The 18,382-nt window shown below is 37.2% G+C and overlaps 1 protein-coding gene across 3 annotated transcripts; it reads left to right on the top strand.

Moving 5' to 3' along the window:
• Positions 1-515: 515 nt before the first annotated feature.
• LOC114299042 (neuroblastoma-amplified sequence protein) lies at positions 516-16,996 on the top strand. Of its 3 annotated transcripts, none has more exons than XM_028243707.2 (14): positions 516-961; positions 1,046-1,131; positions 1,356-1,574; positions 1,696-1,744; positions 2,876-3,049; positions 4,690-4,891; positions 5,034-5,254; positions 5,838-6,840; positions 7,635-8,614; positions 9,530-9,618; positions 10,237-10,596; positions 12,360-13,599; positions 13,778-14,043; positions 14,131-16,996. In XM_028243707.2, the coding sequence occupies exons 3-14, from the start codon at positions 1,485-1,487 to the stop codon at positions 16,771-16,773; spliced, it is 7,317 nt and encodes a 2,438-aa protein (XP_028099508.2). In that variant the 5' UTR covers positions 516-961; positions 1,046-1,131; positions 1,356-1,484; the 3' UTR covers positions 16,774-16,996. The 3 variants fall into 3 exon arrangements, with proteins under 3 accessions (XP_028099508.2, XP_082738156.1, XP_082738155.1); XM_082882030.1 differs by having other exon boundaries at positions 526-961; positions 1,272-1,574; XM_082882029.1 differs by having other exon boundaries at positions 547-961; positions 1,344-1,574.
• The last annotated feature ends 1,386 nt before the right edge of the window (positions 16,997-18,382 follow it).

Genomic DNA, 18,382 nt, shown 5'->3' with positions numbered 1-18,382 from the left:
TTTCTTTCATTTTTCTTTTTTCATGATATATAATAAAGTTATTAAAATTAAAAATAGATGTTTAATTTTTTTCATGATGTTTCTCATAATTTTATGAATTCATAATGTATATATATATATATATTTGGTGGTGAAAATTAGGAAATATTGTATATTTTTAAAAGATTTGTGTATATTATGTTGTTCATATTTTTGTTTGAAATATATAACAAGTAAATGTTATATTACACGTAGTTAGAAATATTTAGCTTACATTACATTACACTTATAATTCATATGTATATTATTTTTAAAAAATATAATAAAAAAATAATATAATTTTTTACTAAATTTACACATGAATCACATGTGTCTCAGCAGCTAGTACTATTATAAAATGAACACAATTTATAGTGTCATGAAGCCATCCCTTATAATTTTTTCTTAATTTTCTCGAAAATGACCTTAACCTTTTACACTTCCAACAGTTTACGCTTCCAACAGTTTTAATTAAGGGTAAAATGATAAAATAAAACAATCAATTTCACTTTCCACTTCCCACTCTCCACGTCTCCTTATTGCAGTTATAATATACACCGAAATCCCCTCTGCATCTACATAACTCCCACACAGAGAAAACCCCAAACGAAACGATACAGACCAATCTTCCACAGAGATCTCCATGGGACACGGTACTTCATCCTTCACCTCTCCTAAAGACCCACTGCCTGTGCGAGGGCATCGATCTTACATCACTCAGCACAGCAAGGCATTCCCACGGGGGACCCCTTCTGAGGCACAGAGATGAATAACGGGTTTGCAGTCACTTACAAACTCCACTGCGACAAGATTGAGAGCAATCGCCATAAGACACGCTTGCCGAACTGCCAAATCAATTTCTGGTGATATGAATTAATTGATTCACTCTCTAATTGCAGGTGAAAAAGGTCGCCATAGCAAAAAGCACAAATCTTCTTCCAAGGTTCTTCCATTTCCCCTATTTGTCTATGTTTTGATTTTGATTTTCCTGTTTTTGTAAAACAAAATTGCGTTTTTTTGTTTGCAGGAGGATCATAGGCCCACAGTTGTAGAAGACGACGAGTCCTATTATGTTGAGGATTTAGATGATGAAAGAGAGGGGGCTTTATCTTGGTGAGTATATTTTTATTTTATTTTTCCAGTAAGGTATTCAATCAATGCATACAAACCAATACCTGTTTGGATCCTCCTCTTCTCTCAACCCTTCTCTTTCCCTCTTTCTGTCTCTCTAATGCTCTGCTTCGGAATCACAGGAACGAAGAAGTAGATCTGATTTTTTTTTTTTTTTTTTTAAATTACTCACCAAAACGACTCGTTTTGGTGAGATTTAATTTCAGCCGTTAGATGGATCACTTTAGGAGATGACTTCAGGATTTAAACTCCAGAGGATCCTGACGCTTGAGGTCTAGGGTTTGAGATCTTGGGCAAATACACACGGTGATTTGTTGTCTTTGATTTCGGTTTTCATGGAAGAAGGCGTGCGAGAAGTTCTCTATCAGACACGTTCTCACGCTTCCAGGCCTTTCTCTCCCAATTACCCTCCCCAGCATCAACAGGTTTCTCGCTCTCTCTCTCTCTCTATATATATATATATATAGATATATATGTTTCATGAATTTGAAGCTTCTTTATCTCATTTTAGTCTAATTAGTCAATTTCATTATGTTTGTAATTCAGCTAAATGATGGTGTCAAAGGAAGTTTTCTCTCGTTGCTTTCAACTCGAGGTACATTGGATTTTTACTTTCTCAAGTATCTGTAGTAGTTAATTTTTAGTTTAAATGTATACATATACTGATCTATATCGGTATATATGTGTACACTTGTGTTTGTGTAATGTGGACATTGAGCACTTTTTGGCATTTTGAAGCATAGATTCTCAATTGGAGACTTTGATACGCATAAAATTTACTGAGTACGTTCATAGATTCATGGATGAGTTATTTCAAATCAAGGCATTTGAGGTTGAATTTTTTTATAAAAATATTGGAGAGTAAGTTATTATAGGTGGATAGAACAATTATAGAAGATAAGTTGAGATAGAAGATATGCATTTTAATAGGATCCATGTAGCTAGAGGAGAATCCCTACCATACTTTTAAATAATACTTTTATATAGTCATTTTAAATCCATCATAATAAAATTGTATAAGTCAATCTTGAAATCCATAGCTAAAATATCAAATCTAAATTTAAGCTTCTTTTTTTTTTTTTTTAATTGATTAATGTCAAATGCATGCATGTTAAATCCTTCAATACAAACGGAAACTTATGGTTGACAGTGACACAAATGGATCCATTTAAGCAAAAATGTAGATTTCTCAATATTATTTATGTAGGAAGGTTGTTTAATTGTATTGCATATTTCAAGATATAAGGGTTGATTGAGTACAGAGGCACTGATATTGATAACCTGATCGTTTCTTTGTTTAGATTACTAGAGAAACTTTTGCATCACAGGTTTTATGATTTGCGATGTTGGTTCTTTTGATCGTAATTTACAATAAGGATTGTGGTGTGAATGTGAAGGGAGGTTGGGGATATAAACTCCCTCTTTATTAAATTACTTGTGCAATGGATATTTCCATTTTATGCCCGTGTATTATTAATTTCGATAAAAAATGTAGAGAGAGGCTGCCACTTCTTCTGGTAAGCAGAAAATTAAGCTTATATCCGTTGTAGTTAGATGTCATCCACATTTTGAAAATGTATAATACTTTTAATTGGCTTATGAATTATATGATCATTTCTCATTTCTTGGATTACCATCTTGGTAGTTGTGTGTTTTGGAATTTATTGGTTTTGGCAAAGCATATATTGCTGACCTTTTCTTTTTTTGATTCTTAAATACCGTGAAGGTGTTAGTCAACTTAAAGAAAAATGGAGTGGATTTAGGCGTCTTAAAAAATTGAAGAAATGGATATCTTTGTTTGTCTCTCCAAGTGGTGAACATGTGGCTGTTGCGGTGGGAAATCAGATAACAATCTTGAAGAAGGATGATGATTACCAGGAGCCATGTGGCCTTTTCACTAGTAAGATTCAGTTGCTTATTTCATGGAACTAGGTAGATAAGCATGCATGAAAACGTTGTGTTACATTCTACAGTTTGCATCACATCTCGCAGCCTTCTACTAAAAGATTTTGTTTCACGATGGTAGTTATCAGTTTTTAAGATAGCATCCTTAGCCCTTCTTTTATTATTATTATTATTATTATTATTATTATTATTATTATTGTGGATAGGGGATTGTCTCCAATGAAAGTTTCTTACCTTTTGGGTGCATTTATTGTAGTGGCACCGTAAGTATCATTTTATTTATTGTTTGTTACTTCACCTATGATACTTAGGCCTCGTTTGGGAACAAGTTATTTTAGTAACTTTTTGGTTTTTTACGAAAATATGTGTAGAAAAGTAGAGAGAGTGATGTGACAACTTATAATGACTTTTTGACTTTTTGGCTAAAATATATAGTTGACAAACGAGGCCGTGATATAGTTCTCTTTCTGATGTTTACACTGGGAGCTGCTTGTTGATATTTCTCATAAACTATACTTTGACAATGTAGCGCACTGATGATAATACAGTTGCTACCTTATTTGTACAATTCATAGCTTGTTATTGAGGCAGCACAGCGTGGTTAATCCAGACAAACAGACAAACATCATGAGCACATGCATAAATTTGTTTGTTGCTTGAAGCACATAGAAAATAATTATATGATATAGCCTTCTCCAGCCATTAGATATGCTGAGTAGTTGTGTCAGACAACTCATATATGTGGTGAACTGTAAGAGTGTTACACTTGTATGAATCCACTACTGATAAAATTTTACCCAGGATACCAGGACTACCATAAAGTGATAATGAAAAACTGGTATGTTTATGTATCCAAGATTAAATTGCAGTAATATCTTATTATATTGACTGAGATTTAAGGCATCACAAAACTAAATTGTGAATAACTGGCAGATCACCAAAGGAAGTGTCAATAGATCAATTTTTTTTTGAGGAAAGATAAGAGGACACTGATTTTAAAACTACTCTAACACAAGCCCTGCATTAGGTACAAGAACATGACTCTAAACATCTGAAGTCTGTCTCTGTGCCTATGTGTGTGCTCGTGCGTGCGGTGTGTTGTCATTCTGTAGCATTTTATTTTTAGCTTACCAATTACCATTTACCTTCCCTTGGTCTGTTTTATCTATAAACAAACAACATTTAGTGTTGTCCCCCATCTGTGGACGTCCAGTCAATGCATCCATATTCAAAGGAACCAACTCCTAGTGATTAGGATGATGCATTGTACTTCAGATACTCCCTAGTCCCTACTTTTCAAAACATACCATGCCATCTCTCTGAAGACTAATCATATGTTTAGTAAATGTCATCAAAATAAAAATTGAGGTTTATCTTCATCCCTAAAATTTTCTTCCTTTGCCTATAAAAATAGCTTTGATCTATATGCTATTACTCTTTTTTTCACATGCTTTTGATTGTGCTCATTAGGTCTGGAAATTTCAATCACCTTTTGATATAGCCCTGTTAGAAACTTAGAAACCAAATTGTTTAAAGATGAACACACATGTCAATTGAATATCAGTGCTTGTTTCATGGTCCTCACCATTTCATTCATCTGTTACACTAATTGTAACTTCTGTTTTGTGCAATCAGGTAGCAGCCTTGGCTCATTTACTTTCGGAATTTGGTCGGAATCTCATGATGTTCTTGGAGTTGTGGATGATACCGATATACTCTATTTTATAAAAGCCAATGGTGAAGAGATAACCAGAATCACAAAAAAATATTTAAAAGTGTCTTTACCAATAACAGGCTTGATAGTGCACGATAGCTCTGATACGAACAAATCTTGCTTGTAAGTTTTCACATAACTGTCAGCAGCCCCTGCATAAAAATATGTTGAGTTAAAAGTTTTTGTTTATGAATATTTATTTTCATATCTCAGTTTAATTAATTCTTAAACAGCTCCTTTTTGAGTGGATAAAATTATTTTACAGGTGTAGCTTTGATGTTCTTACATCAGATGGTTCTCTTCATGAAGTTGAGATCAGTCAGGATCCAAGTGCGTCTGTTTTCTCTGCACGCACATCAAATAACAACTCAACTTTAAAGGAGTTCCCGGAGAATGTCTTCTGCTTGAATTACCATCCGGAAACTTCTTTGCTTGCAATAGTTGGTGGTGCTGTTGGTGCTCCAGTGACCTCTAGTTGTAACACTGGTACCATTTTTCACTGTATTCATTTTTGTTCTCTTTCTCTAGCATGACTTTACAACAATCTTCTTTTTTGGAAGTCTTGAACTTGGGTGGACCACTATCTTATTGAAATTATATCCTGTATAGATGCAATTACTAGTTCAGAACCAGAAAATAAATGGTCCCACCGACAATTTCTATTTAGTAACATCACAAAATGATCAGATATCTTCTGATCATTGATTTTGTTTTTCTTTTAAATAGGTAAATTACTTCCAGAAAGTGCGTCAATATTAGTTCAGTCATTAGGTTGTCCTCAATATCAGTGCTGGGGTCTGAAGTTCAATGCATATGAATTGGATGCAGACTATTAGATCAGTGTTTCAGGTCTTGGGCTCAGTTCCTAAATGTTCAACTATTTTTTTTTTTCTTCATTTCAGTGGAAATTTTTCTTTAGACATTCAATCTGGTATAGAAAACATGAAGAGGAGGATGGTTACATATTATTAGAAGCTAAGGCCTGTTTTTTTAAATACACAATGATTGTTTTGTCGAAAAAATATATCTCTATAAAGCTATTAAACTGTTGTTCAATTTTTTTTCCCAGGAACCTATAGCCTTTCTCTTTGGCATCGAACCAAGAACCTAGGCTTGGAACCAGGGTTTTCTACGCAGTTTGAAGGTTTATATTCCAAACCAAAAGGTTATGTAGGTCAATTGACATATCCCAAGGTGATTATCTCACCACAGGGTAAGTTTGTTGCCACTCTTGATTTGAGAGGATGCTTGGTCATTTTTAAGCTGGATAATGAACGGTCTTCTCTTTCAAATCTTTCTTGTGGAGAGACATTTGACTCACAAGTGGCTAGTAATATGTCAACTAGGGGGAGGGAATCATTGAATAATGTAGTGGATTTTACTTGGTGGTCTGATTATATCCTTGTTCTTGTAAAAGGAAATGGCATTGTCACCATGATTGACATTCTTAGTGGTATTAAACTACTGGAGAAAGATCCTTTATACTCTATGCCCATCTTGGAAAGAGTACAACAGTTCCCAGGGAACTTGTTTCTTTTAGAAAGTACATCATCTGAGGAGAGCCATGATTCATCCAATAAGAAGGCGGCAAGTGACTTGCAACATGTGGATCTGGTCACTGAAGATGAGTATAATCAATTTGACTTTGCTAAACTGCGCTGGAGCTTGATATCGTTCTCAAAGAGGTCTGTTTCTGAAATGTATGACATATTAATTAGTGATCAAGAGTATCAGGCCGCTCTGGAGTTTGCTAATCGTCATAGATTGGATAAAGATGAAGTGCTAAAGTCACAGTGGTTGTGCTCTGCCCGTGGAATAAATGAAATAAAAATGTTTCTTTCAGTTATCAAGGATCAAGCTTTTGTGCTTTCCGAATGTGTGGATGGAGTTGGACCAACAGAAGATGCAGTGAGGGCTTCAATTGCACACGGTCTCCACCTCACAAACCAGTATAGATTCTCTGAAACCGAAGTTGACGAAAATAGCCAAATTTGGGAATTTCGTTTGGCAAGACTTAAATTGTTGCAATTCAGAGACAAGCTGGAGACATTTCTTGGGATAAATATGGGCAGGTAATACTTAATAGCTCTATCAATAATTTATTTTCTCTTGTGCAAGGGTAGCATAATCACCTAGTTTCAACCTCTACTCTATTTATATATTTCAGTTCAGGGTTCCATGGAGCCACGTGGTTTCTTGATGTTACAGTAATCAAAAGTTTTGATATGACTATCCACTTATATGTAAAAAACTATGTTTGCAAGTTTATTTGTTATTGTTTTTGCTCCCTTGAAGTGGGTCTAACTTTTAGAACAAAGTGAATTCCCATGTGTATGCCTGCATGCAATTATCTATTGTGTTGTACTGCATATATTGTTGCACAAGATGATCTTTGAATTTGCTAGCCAGGTTCTCTCCATATGTTCTTGACATGGATAAGAAGCAATATTTTGTTTGACATGTAATTGTATGGCTTTTTTAATGTACAGGGTTGGCACCTTTAAGGTACTTTTGTAATTAAAAAAATCAATGTGTGTGAAAACACTGTTAAGCTATAGTCAACAGTAATTTCTTGTGAGTGATGTTTTCGTAAGACTACATGACTGAAACTTTTGTTTCTCAGAGGCCTACTTAAAATATCATTTCTTTGAAATTATGGAACTAAATCCCATTTGATGATGATCATCTCATGACTGTATTAAGCATTCAGTATGTTTTCTCTTTGATATTTGTCTGTCACTTTGGCAAATGAAATGAACTCTCCAATCCAAATGCCTAGTTAAAAATGTTATATCTTTATCTTTTAGATTTCCCTTCCTCAATTGGTTTCTACTGACTCACAACTTAATGACTTAGCCTTATGCAGGTTTTCTGTGCAGGAGTACAGCAAATTTCGCATTATGCCAATCAATGAAGCTGCTATGACACTTGCAGAAAGTGGGAAAATTGGGGCATTGAACCTTCTATTCAAGCGTCATCCTTATTCATTGACGCCTTTTATGTTGGAAATTTTAGCTGCAATCCCTGAAACTGTGCCAGTTCAATCTTATGGGCAGCTTCTTCCTGGGGCTGCTCCTCCTTCAAGTGTTGCTCTGAGAGAAAAAGATTGGGTTGAATGTCAAGAGATGGTAACATTTATTGGCAGACTCCCTGAGAATCAGGAAAGAAGTATACAGCTCAGAACCGAACCCATCATGAAGCAATGCGTGGGTTTTTCGTGGCCATCAACCGATGAGCTCTCTATGTGGTACAGAAACAGAGCTAGAGACATGGATAGCTTCAGCGGGCAACTAGGCAACTGCTTGTCTTTGGTTGACTTTGCTTGTCGCAAAGGTATTTATGAGCTGCAGCAATTCCATGAGGATATCTGTTATTTGCACCAGCTCATTTATTCTGATGACAGTGACGATGAGGTGAATTTTACTGTGGGCCTTGTTGCATGGGAACAATTATCTGACTATGAAAAGTTCAAAATGATGCTTAAGGGGGTCAAGGAGGAAAACATGGTTAAGAGATTACGCGAGAAGGCAATGCCGTTTATGCAAAATAAGTTTCATATAAGGACCTCAGTTTCTGGAGATGCTGTGATGGATGGCCATTCTACTGCAGCAGATGAGAAGGCTGACTCATTTCTGGTTAAATGGCTGAAGGAGATTGCTTCGGAGAACAAATTAGACATGTGCTTGAAGGTCATTGAAGATGGGTGCAGGGACCTTCAAAGTAATAGCTTTTTCAGGACTAAGGTTGAAGCAGCAGATTGTTCTCTGCAGTGCATATATTTGTGTACTGTTGCAGATAGGTGGACTACCATGGCCTCAATTTTGTCAAAGCTTCCAGAAATGCGAGGTAATTTTCCCTCATAAGGACTTCATTCTAGATGACAAATGAGATATATTGTCTATCAGATAATTTGATAGGGCTCAATGTTCACTTGAAATGAGTGAAAGTTGGAACTTGGAAAGAGTCATAGATCTAATTTATGTTCACTTGAAATGAGTCAAAGTTGTGACTTGGACAGAGTCATAGATCTAATTTTTCCTCTTATCTGTTTTCTGTAAATGGCTTGTGGGATTTATCATCTTATATTTTATATTGCAAACATTTTGCATTAAACATGAAAAACTTTATCCCATTCTTTGTGTTTTTTGTGTTACTTGATTGAGTTATCTGTTTTCCTCTTCACATGTTTTTTTTTTTTTGGGTGAACGGTTGATGTCAAAGTGAATGTGTGTGAAGTCTCCCGATCCATGCTTGTGCAACCACTGCTCTGCCTGTAAGAGAAAATATATAGAATGCTGGAATGATAACAATCATACAGGAAAGAGATGGAAAGGCTGCATGAAAGAGCTCAAGTCATTCCAGGAGTTTTGCATATGTAGAACACTTAGGAAAATATTCGAGTTTAATATCCCTAAAATTTATCCTTTTCATTACACTGATTCCTTGATGCCTTATAGTACATCTTGCGTGCCTTTTTTTTTTAAACCTATTTAAGTAAAGATATCTGTACTATTATATTATCAGATAGGAAGTAAATATGCATGGTCAGTGGATACAAACTGAAATCCAGAAGTAAAAGGTTGAATTGCAGTGCGCTATGAGTTGTATACATTTTTACTTTTGTCCCTCGATCCCTCTGTATTTGCATGTGTGTACATGTATGTCTAATTCTCTAATTGTATATAAGATTGTATAGATTTGGTCAACATGGATTTAGGAATTGCTACTCTCGAGTATAATGAGAATATATGGGCTTTGCAGATTCTGAAGTATATGATGAAGGCCTCAAGAAAAGACTTAAACTGGCGGAGGGCCATATTGAAGCAGGAAGGCTTTTGTCATTTTACCAGGTTTGTACCTTTCTTCTATGAAGAAGGATTTTGATTTGTGGCTATTTACATTCTGGCATAAACTTGTGTCATTCTCTGTGTTGTTTTTTGTTTTTTTGGTGACCAGTTCAACGGGACTGCTGTGTTTGTGTGTGTTTTCTTTAAGGATTATCCGCGGTTTACCTGGCCTTCTTTCTTGGTTTTCTTTCGCTGGATGATGACTGGAAAATATATTGAAATATTTTTGATATGATGAGTCTATTTATTGTTTGTGGGGATTGTTGGAAATACTCTTATGATCATTGCTTTACTTACCATCTAGGTACAGAAAAAGTGCATCCAACTGTTGCAACTTTAATAAGTAGGCATCACTTATCAGATTCCTGGTAAACTTGTGGGTGCCAGGCGAAGTATTAAATAAATAGTCTGGCAGTGGAACTTTTTGTTTATGGTAGCTTCTTCCTCTGGTTTGCACTTTTTGTTGAAAGTGACTATCACTAATGCACAATTCTGTCTGGCCATAATAGTGATGATTTTAGTATATGAACATTCTGAGATATAACCATATTGTTGTTTAATATCTATTTATTTAATTGTTTTGGATGTGAACTCTCAATATGGTTTTTGTTTCATGTTCAGGTCCCAAAGCCCATTAATTTTTTCTTGGAGGCACATTCTGATGGAAAGGGTGTTAAACAGATTCTCCGCCTTATACTTTCCAAATTTATCCGTCGACAGCCTGGAAGATCAGATAATGATTGGGCAAACATGTGGCGTGATTTGCAGAGCTTGCAAGAAAAGGCATTTCCTTTAGTAGATCCAGAGTATATGTTGATGGAGTTCTGCAGGGGTCTGCTGAAAGCTGGGAAATTTTCACTTGCGAGGAATTATTTAAGGGGTACCGCATCTGTTGCGTTGGCAACAGATAAGGCAGAAAATCTCGTCATTCAAGCTGCAAGAGAGTATTTTTTCTCAGCTTCAAGTCTTGCTTGCTCAGAAGTAAGTATCAACACAGTTTCTTTCTATCACAATCAACCTTGAGGTGGTTTGTGTGTTAAGAACTGTGATGTTTTAACAACTGATGTGCCTTTATAGCTGCTATGGTTATTATTTCTAGTTGCAATGCAGATCATGATTGTTGAATTCTCATGGCTCATTCATGTTTGTATAACCTATAGTATAGTGTGCATTCAATAAGGTGATAACTGTGACATCATGAATGGTTACCCGATGTCTTTGTAAAGCAATTGGATCTAATACAGTTTATTTCTATCACAATCAACCTGAGGTGGCTTATATGTTCAGAACTGTGATGTTTTAACAACTGATGTGCCTTTATAGCTGCTATGGTTATTATTTCCAGTTGCAATGCAGATCATGATTGTTGAATTCTCATGGCTCATTCATGTTTGTATAATCTATAGTATAGTGTGCATTCAATAAGGTGATAACTGTGACATCATGCATGGTTACCCGATGTCTTTGTAAAGCAGTTGGATCTAATACAGTTTATTTCTATCACAATCAACCTGAGGTGGCTTATATGTTCAGAACTGTGATGTTTTAACAACTGATGTGCCTTTATAGCTGCTATGGTTATTATTTCCAGTTGCATTGCAGATCATGATTGTTGCATTCTCATGGCTCATTCATGTTTGTACAATCTATAGTATAGTGTGCATTCAATAAGGTGATAACTGCGACATCATGCATGGTGACCTGATGTCTTTGTAAAGCAATTTGGATCTAATACTGATGAGGGGCCCATTTTTATTACTTTTTAGTGATAACTGGCAACGAGTGACAATTTCACCCGAACCTGCTAAATATTGTATAGTGGGAGCTGGCTTATTTTCCTGTGCAAGCTCTCACTTGAAATATTATCAAAACACGAGCTGGCATGAGAGCCATTATGGTCAACTATCCAATCAAATGATATTGAGCATGCTTCCATTCTATTATCAAGAAACAAGTGGTCTATTTTTTTAGCCAAATTGTGCTCAATTTCATGTGGAAATTCCAACAAGTTCTTTTTTTTGTTAATTGGTGGAAGAATCAGCATGAAATTGGATTTATGGAGGAATATATCAAGAGAGAATTTTAGTTGGTTAAACCACAGGTGGTTGGTAAACAAGGATTGGGTTTGTAGCAATGTATGGTCAAACATCCAATATGATTTCACAAAAATCTAGTTTTGTTCAAGCATGGATTCTAACTAATTGAAAGGATATTCCAATCGATCTAGAGATTATTTGGCCATTAGTGGTGAGGAGGATTTGGAATATCATGCATTGATCAATCAAACTGCATACACTTATGGATCCTCATGTCATGACATTTCATTTAGGATTAGGAATAGATGACATCAGACTTGCTTTTACATATATCTCCTTATTTGAGAACCCATTCATCTCTTGTGCTCGTAATTGAGAGGAAAACAAAAATTAGGATTGATATTGTTCATCCTTTTGATATGTACAGGGATAAGAATCTAGGCAGGAATCATACAAAAGTAGGCACTTTCTATTTCTTTTTATGTAAATATAGATTTATTTAATGTTTCTCAGCTGCAGTTCTACTATGTGGAGTTATTAACTAACTAGGAACTTGGTATTACCTCTGTCTGATTAATGTAATGCTTGTATATAGTCACATTCAATGGAATACATGTTCTTATCAAAAAAATATCTGAACCAAATTTTGTTGCTCTATCAAAATCTCCATGTAAAATTCATTAACTAAGGTGCTGGACCTTGTTTCAGATCTGGAAGGCTAAGGAATGTGTGAATCTTTTCCCAAGTAGCAGAAGTGTCAGGGCAGAGGCTGATATCATGGATGCACTTACGGTTAAACTTCCAAATCTTGGTGTGACCCTTTTACCTGTGCAATTTAGGCAAATAAAAGATCCAATGGAGATTATTAAATTAGCAATTACAAGTCAAGCTGGAGCTTACCTAAATGTTGATGAACTTATTGAAATTGCGAAACTCCTTGGGTTGAGCTCTCAAGATGACATAGCAACTGTTGAAGAAGCTATTGCAAGAGAAGCAGCAGTTGCTGGTGATCTTCAACTGGCTTTTGATCTCTGCCTTGTTTTGGCTAAAAAGGGGCATGGATCTGTCTGGGACTTGTGTGTTGCAATGGCAAGAGGTCCTGACCTTGAAAACATGGATATAAGTTCCCGAAAGCAGCTTTTGGGTTTTGCTTTGAGCTATTGTGATGACGAGTCAATTGGTGAGCTGCTGCATGCATGGAAAGATCTAGATTTGCAAGCCAAATGTGAAACATTAATGATGTTGACAGGAACAGATCCTCCCAAATTCTCAGTTCATGGTTCCTCATTTATCTCATTTCCACTCCAACATTCTCAAGACATGGCTGATCTAAGAGATTTCTCTCAACAGGTTCACAGAACCAGTTGTGAGGATCAAGGAGTACAAATAAAAAATATTATTAATATTCTTTCCCTCGTTGCTAAAGACTTGTCAAAGGATAGTGGATCTGATTGGGAAACTCTTCTTGGAGAAAATAGTAAAATTTTGTCCTTTGCTGCTTTACAACTTCCATGGTTGCTTGAATTAAGTTGCAAAGCGGAATATGGTAAAAAGTTAATTGTTGGCTCATTATCAGGAAAGCACTACATAAGCGTCAGAACACAAGCAGTGGTAGCTATTCTATCCTGGTTGGTGAGGAATGGTTTTGCTCCTAGGGATGATTTGATAGCATCTCTGGCAAAATCAATAATGGAACCACCTGTTACTGAGGAGGAAGACATTATAGGGTCCTCATTTCTGTTGAATCTTATAGATGCCTTTCATGGGGTGGAAATAATAGAAGAACAGGTGAGAAAAAGGGAAGCATATAATGAAATCTGTAGCATTATGAGTGTGGGGATGATATATAGTTTGTTACACAACTCTGCAGTGGGGTGTGAGAATCCTGCTCAGAGGAGGGAATTGTTACTAAGGAAGTTTCAAGAGAAGCACAAATCACTCACTTCAGGTTATCTACTCTCTTTCTTTTGCATTTCTCCTTCGATTCAGATATCATTCTTTTTGTCACCACTTTTGCTTTTATGATCCTTGGTGCTCTCAGAGGGCTTCAATTAAGTGGTCTTATCTTTGCATGCTATGCTGTTATTGTTTTGCTTCTCACATCCCAACTTTTGAATTGAATTCAGATGAACTAGACAAAATTGACAGGGCACAATCTTCGTTTTGGAGAGATTGGAAACTGAAGTTGGAAGAACAAAAGCGTGTGGCAGATCACTCTAGAGTGTTAGAGCAAATAATTCCCGGTGTCGAAACCACGCGCTTTTTGTCTGGGGACATTAACTACATCGAGAGTGTTGTTTTCTCCTTTATTGAATCAGTAAAGTTGGAGAAGAAGCATATTTTGAAGGATGTATTGAAGTTAGCTTCTACCTATGGCTTGAATTGCACCAAGGTATGCAGGCTTACACTAAATATAATTCATGCAAACCAAATTAATTTGTCAGATAATTTTTTTCATTTCCATTTCTTTTCTTTTCAGGTGCTACTACAGTACCTCAGTTCTGTCCTTGTTTCTGAAGTTTGGACAATTAATGATGTCACAGCTGAAATTTCAGAATTTAAAAATGAAATACTTGGTTCTGCTGAAGAAGTCATCAAAACCATTTCCATGTTTGTCTACCCTGCAATTGATGGGCATCGCAAACAGCGCCTTGCTTATGTATACGGCTTGCTTTCTGACTGCTACTTGCAGCTTGAAGGAACAAAAGCATTACCACCCACGCTTCACCCAGATCCAGCACATATAACCATTAGTTTAGCTCAGTTTTACAAGGTAGTCGAGCAAGAATGCAATAGGGTGTCCTTTATTAAGACCCTGAACTTCAAAAATATTGCTGGATTAGGTGGTTTGAACTTCGAGTTCTTCAGCAGTGAAGTCTATGCTCACGTTGATGAATATTGTGTGGAAGCGTTGGCAACAATGGTCAAGACCCTTATCAGCATCTATAGAGATCCAGTGCCCGAGTGTCATATATCATGGCAGGATGTCTACAGACACCATATACATTCTTTGTTAAAAGCTTTGGAGACGAGAGCCAAAATGCTCACAGAGTCTGAATGCCCCAAAAACCTTCATAGCTTAATAAGTGAGCTTGAACAGATCTACGATGTTTGCAAAAAGTACATCAGGGTCTTGAACTATCCAGATGTTTTAGACTTGGTGAAGCAAATCTTCAGGGTGATAATACCCCTTAATAAATCTTTTGGGGATCTATCTAGTGATTCAACATGGCAGGACTGTCTCGTCTTCCTTTTAACTTTTTGGCTCAGAGTGATTGATGATATTCAGGAATTCACATCCCATGAGAGTCCTGAAGAAAAATATAACCTACGATCTTTAATGTGTTGTCTCGGGCCTTTTGTGAGGCTAATAGTAGAGGGGAGAGTCTCTCCAAGTCAGGGCTGGGGCACTGTTATTGGCTACGTTAGCCATGGCCTCATGGGTGGCTTTGCCGTTGACATCTTGAATTTCTGCAGGGCAATGGTTTTTTCTGGGTGTGGTTTTGGAGCCATTGCAGAAGTATATTCTGAAGCAGTGTCACAATTTCAAACTGACTCAACTTTGATCTCCGACAATGAAACATACTTCAAGAGGATTCAAGATCTTCCCCATCTATATTCAACTATATTGGAAACCATTTTACAGGACTTGGCTGCCGGATCTCTTGATCACCAGAATTTGCATTGTTTGCTGTCGTCTTTAAGTAGGATGGATAGTGATTTGGAGGATCTGAAAAGCGTCAGGCATGCTGTTTGGGAAAGAATGGTCAAGTTCTCCGATGACTTGCATCTACCGAGCCATGTTCGAGTTTATGCGCTGGAGCTTATGCAATTTATTACAGGTTCAGGTAGAAATTTTAAGCGGTTTTCAGCTGAGCTGCAATCAAATGTTCTGCCATGGGAAGGATGGGATGATCTGAGAAGTATAACTGCCAAGAATGAGACTACAGCTGATCACAAGACACCAACTCAAACAGATGCATCGAATAGGCTGACAAATACTTTGGTTGCGCTTAAATCGTCACAGCTCGTCCGAGCCATCTCGCTGAGCATAGAAATTACCCCTGAAGATCTCTTGACTGTGGACTCGGCAGTTTCTTGCTTTTTGAGATTATGTAAAGATGCTATATCCGAACCCCATTTTGATGCTTTGCTAACCATTTTGCACGAGTGGGAAGGGCTCTACACAATTGGGAGAGACAAGGCAGCAGATTCTGCAGAAGAATCGGCTGAGGCTGCAAATGATTGGGGCAATGATGATTGGGACGAGGGATGGGAAAGCTTTCAAGAAGATCATGTTGAGAAAGAACCCGAGAAAGATGACTCCCCTTCCATTCATCCTTTACACGCATGTTGGTTTGAGATCTTCAAAAAACTTGTAGCGCTCTCTCGGTTTAAAGACTTGTTAAAACTGGTTGACAAATCCATAGGAAAATCGAATGGAATATTGCTTGATCAAGTTGGTGCCCATAGCCTAAGCCAAATTGAACTCGGGATAGATTGCTTTGCTGCGCTTAAGATGGCGTTGTTATTGCCTTACGAAGCAGTACAGGTGCAGTGTTTGGATGCGGTTGAGGACAAGCTGAAGCAAGGAGGTGTATCAGACGCGATTAGCAAGGACCACGAGTTTTTGATTCTTGTATTGTCTTCCGGGCTCATATCAACAATCATCTCAAGCTCTTCCTATGGCACCACTTTCTCGTTTCTTTGCTACATGGTCGGGAATTTCTCTCGCCAGTGTCAAGAAGCCCAGTTGTTGAGCATCAAAAATAAAGGGGAAAATGAACACAAAAATGACAACAAAGGTGTATCGTCTCTTTTTAGAATAATTCTCTTCCCGTGTTTCGTATCTGAGCTCGTGAAGGCCGACCAGCAGGTTCTGGCAGGGTTTCTTGTTACAAAATTCATGCATACGAACGCTTCTCTCAGTTTGATCAACGTCGCAGAGGCTAGTCTGAGAAAGTATTTGGAAAGGCAGATTCAAGTACTACAAGATGATGAGCTTATGCATCAGGATTTGGGCTTTGCAGAAACATTGGTAAATACTGTCACACAAATGAGAAGCGGACTGGAAAGTCTGATCCAATCGGCATTGTCTTCTCTTACAACTAATGTTAGATGATAAGGCATTGCAGTTGTTTCAAAGCTTTTTGTGTGATTTTTTTTTTTTAATAATAATTTTATACAAATAGGTATGGAAAAAAATACTTAATTGATGATTCTGAGGGGGTTTTTTTTCCAGTCATACAAGCTGAGTTTTTGTAAAATTCTAACCCTAAAAGAAAGATTAGACTTATATCAAATGATTAGCAAGTTAATAGTTGATGAGTTTGAGTCGTTTGACACTTCGTTTTCTAGCCCCAATTTTTATAGCGGCATGCGAGAAAACCGGGTATATTAGAGTTGTGATGATCCTGGAACCAAAACTATGATGCTTGCAGCAAGAAAACGGCATATTATTTAGGGTTCAAAGTTGACTTGGTTCACTGATAAATTTGTCTATATTAACAGTTTGAATGGGGAGAAGATGGTATGCTTTAGATATTCATTTTTGAGAAGGTCCGTCCCCCCAATTTTATTATTTTTATTTTTATGTTTTCTCATTTGTCCAAAATTCAGGTTGTGCAAAACACTAATGATAAAATGCATTTGTGTACTATTTTGAAATGATTTTTGTTGGATTTTAAAAATAGGGATTTTTATTGCTAAATTCTATTTAGAAGTGTTTTAATCTAAAAAGTTCATGAAGAAATTTATTAACCCATTTAGTTCTATGTATGTATAGTTTTATTCCATAAAATCTTTTTTCTTGATTTACACTCTTTTTTTAGACTTTTATGCCCTTATATTTAATTTTGATACCCTTACAAATATTTTTTGAATGGTTAGCAATTTTATGATGTAAATATTCATATTTTAACATTCACATTGGTAAGAATATAAAATTGGCCCGTAGCCTGTGAGCGGTCCGAAGATCGCCCCCGAGACGGGTTCGGTCCGTTGACAATGTGAATATTCACATGTAAGTGTAAAATTGGCCCGCGGTCCGTGGGAGGCCCGAAACCTGCCCGCGGCCCGTAGGCTGCCCGGGGGGGGCCCGGCCTGGCCCGTTGACAATGTGAATATTCACATTAACATATTAACATTCACGTTGATAGGAGTGTAAAATTGACCCGCGGCCCGTAGGCGGCCCGAACCATGCCCGCGGGCCTGGCCCGTTTACAATGTGAATATTCACATTGACATGTTGATATTAACATTGATAGGAGTGTAAAATTGGCCCGCAGCCCGGAGCGGTTCGACCTGTTGACAATGTGAATATTCACATTGACATGTTAATATTCACATTGATAGGAGTGTAAAATTGGCCCGCGGCCCGTGGGCCACCCGAAGCCCTCCCACGGCCCGGGACAAGCTCATTTGGGCCCGGGCCCGAGCCCAGCCCGAGAACTTGGGTTAGGACCTGGGCCATCACTTTGAAGCTTGGCCCGCATAAGGCCTATTTAAGGCTCGGCCCGAGGCCCGGCCCGCCAGAGGCCTGGTGTCTTTTTTGTGAAAAATAATAAAATTTTGAGAAAAAAAATTAAAAAAAATAGCGAGGCTCACCCAAGCCCGAGTCTAAGCCCAAGCCCTTTGGCTCGACCCACCGGGGCACCCAAAGCCTAAATACCTTTGTGCTAGGGTTAGGGCCTAGGCCTAATTTTTTGGCCCGTGGGACGGTCCAGCCCGAC

Source organism: Camellia sinensis, chromosome 8, assembly GCF_055761805.1.
Source record: "Camellia sinensis isolate YWXY chromosome 8, ASM5576180v1, whole genome shotgun sequence".
NCBI lineage: Eukaryota > Viridiplantae > Streptophyta > Magnoliopsida > Ericales > Theaceae > Camellia > Camellia sinensis.
The sequence above is the reverse complement of the archived record's forward strand: the minus strand, read 5'-3'. Positions and strand labels throughout refer to the sequence as shown.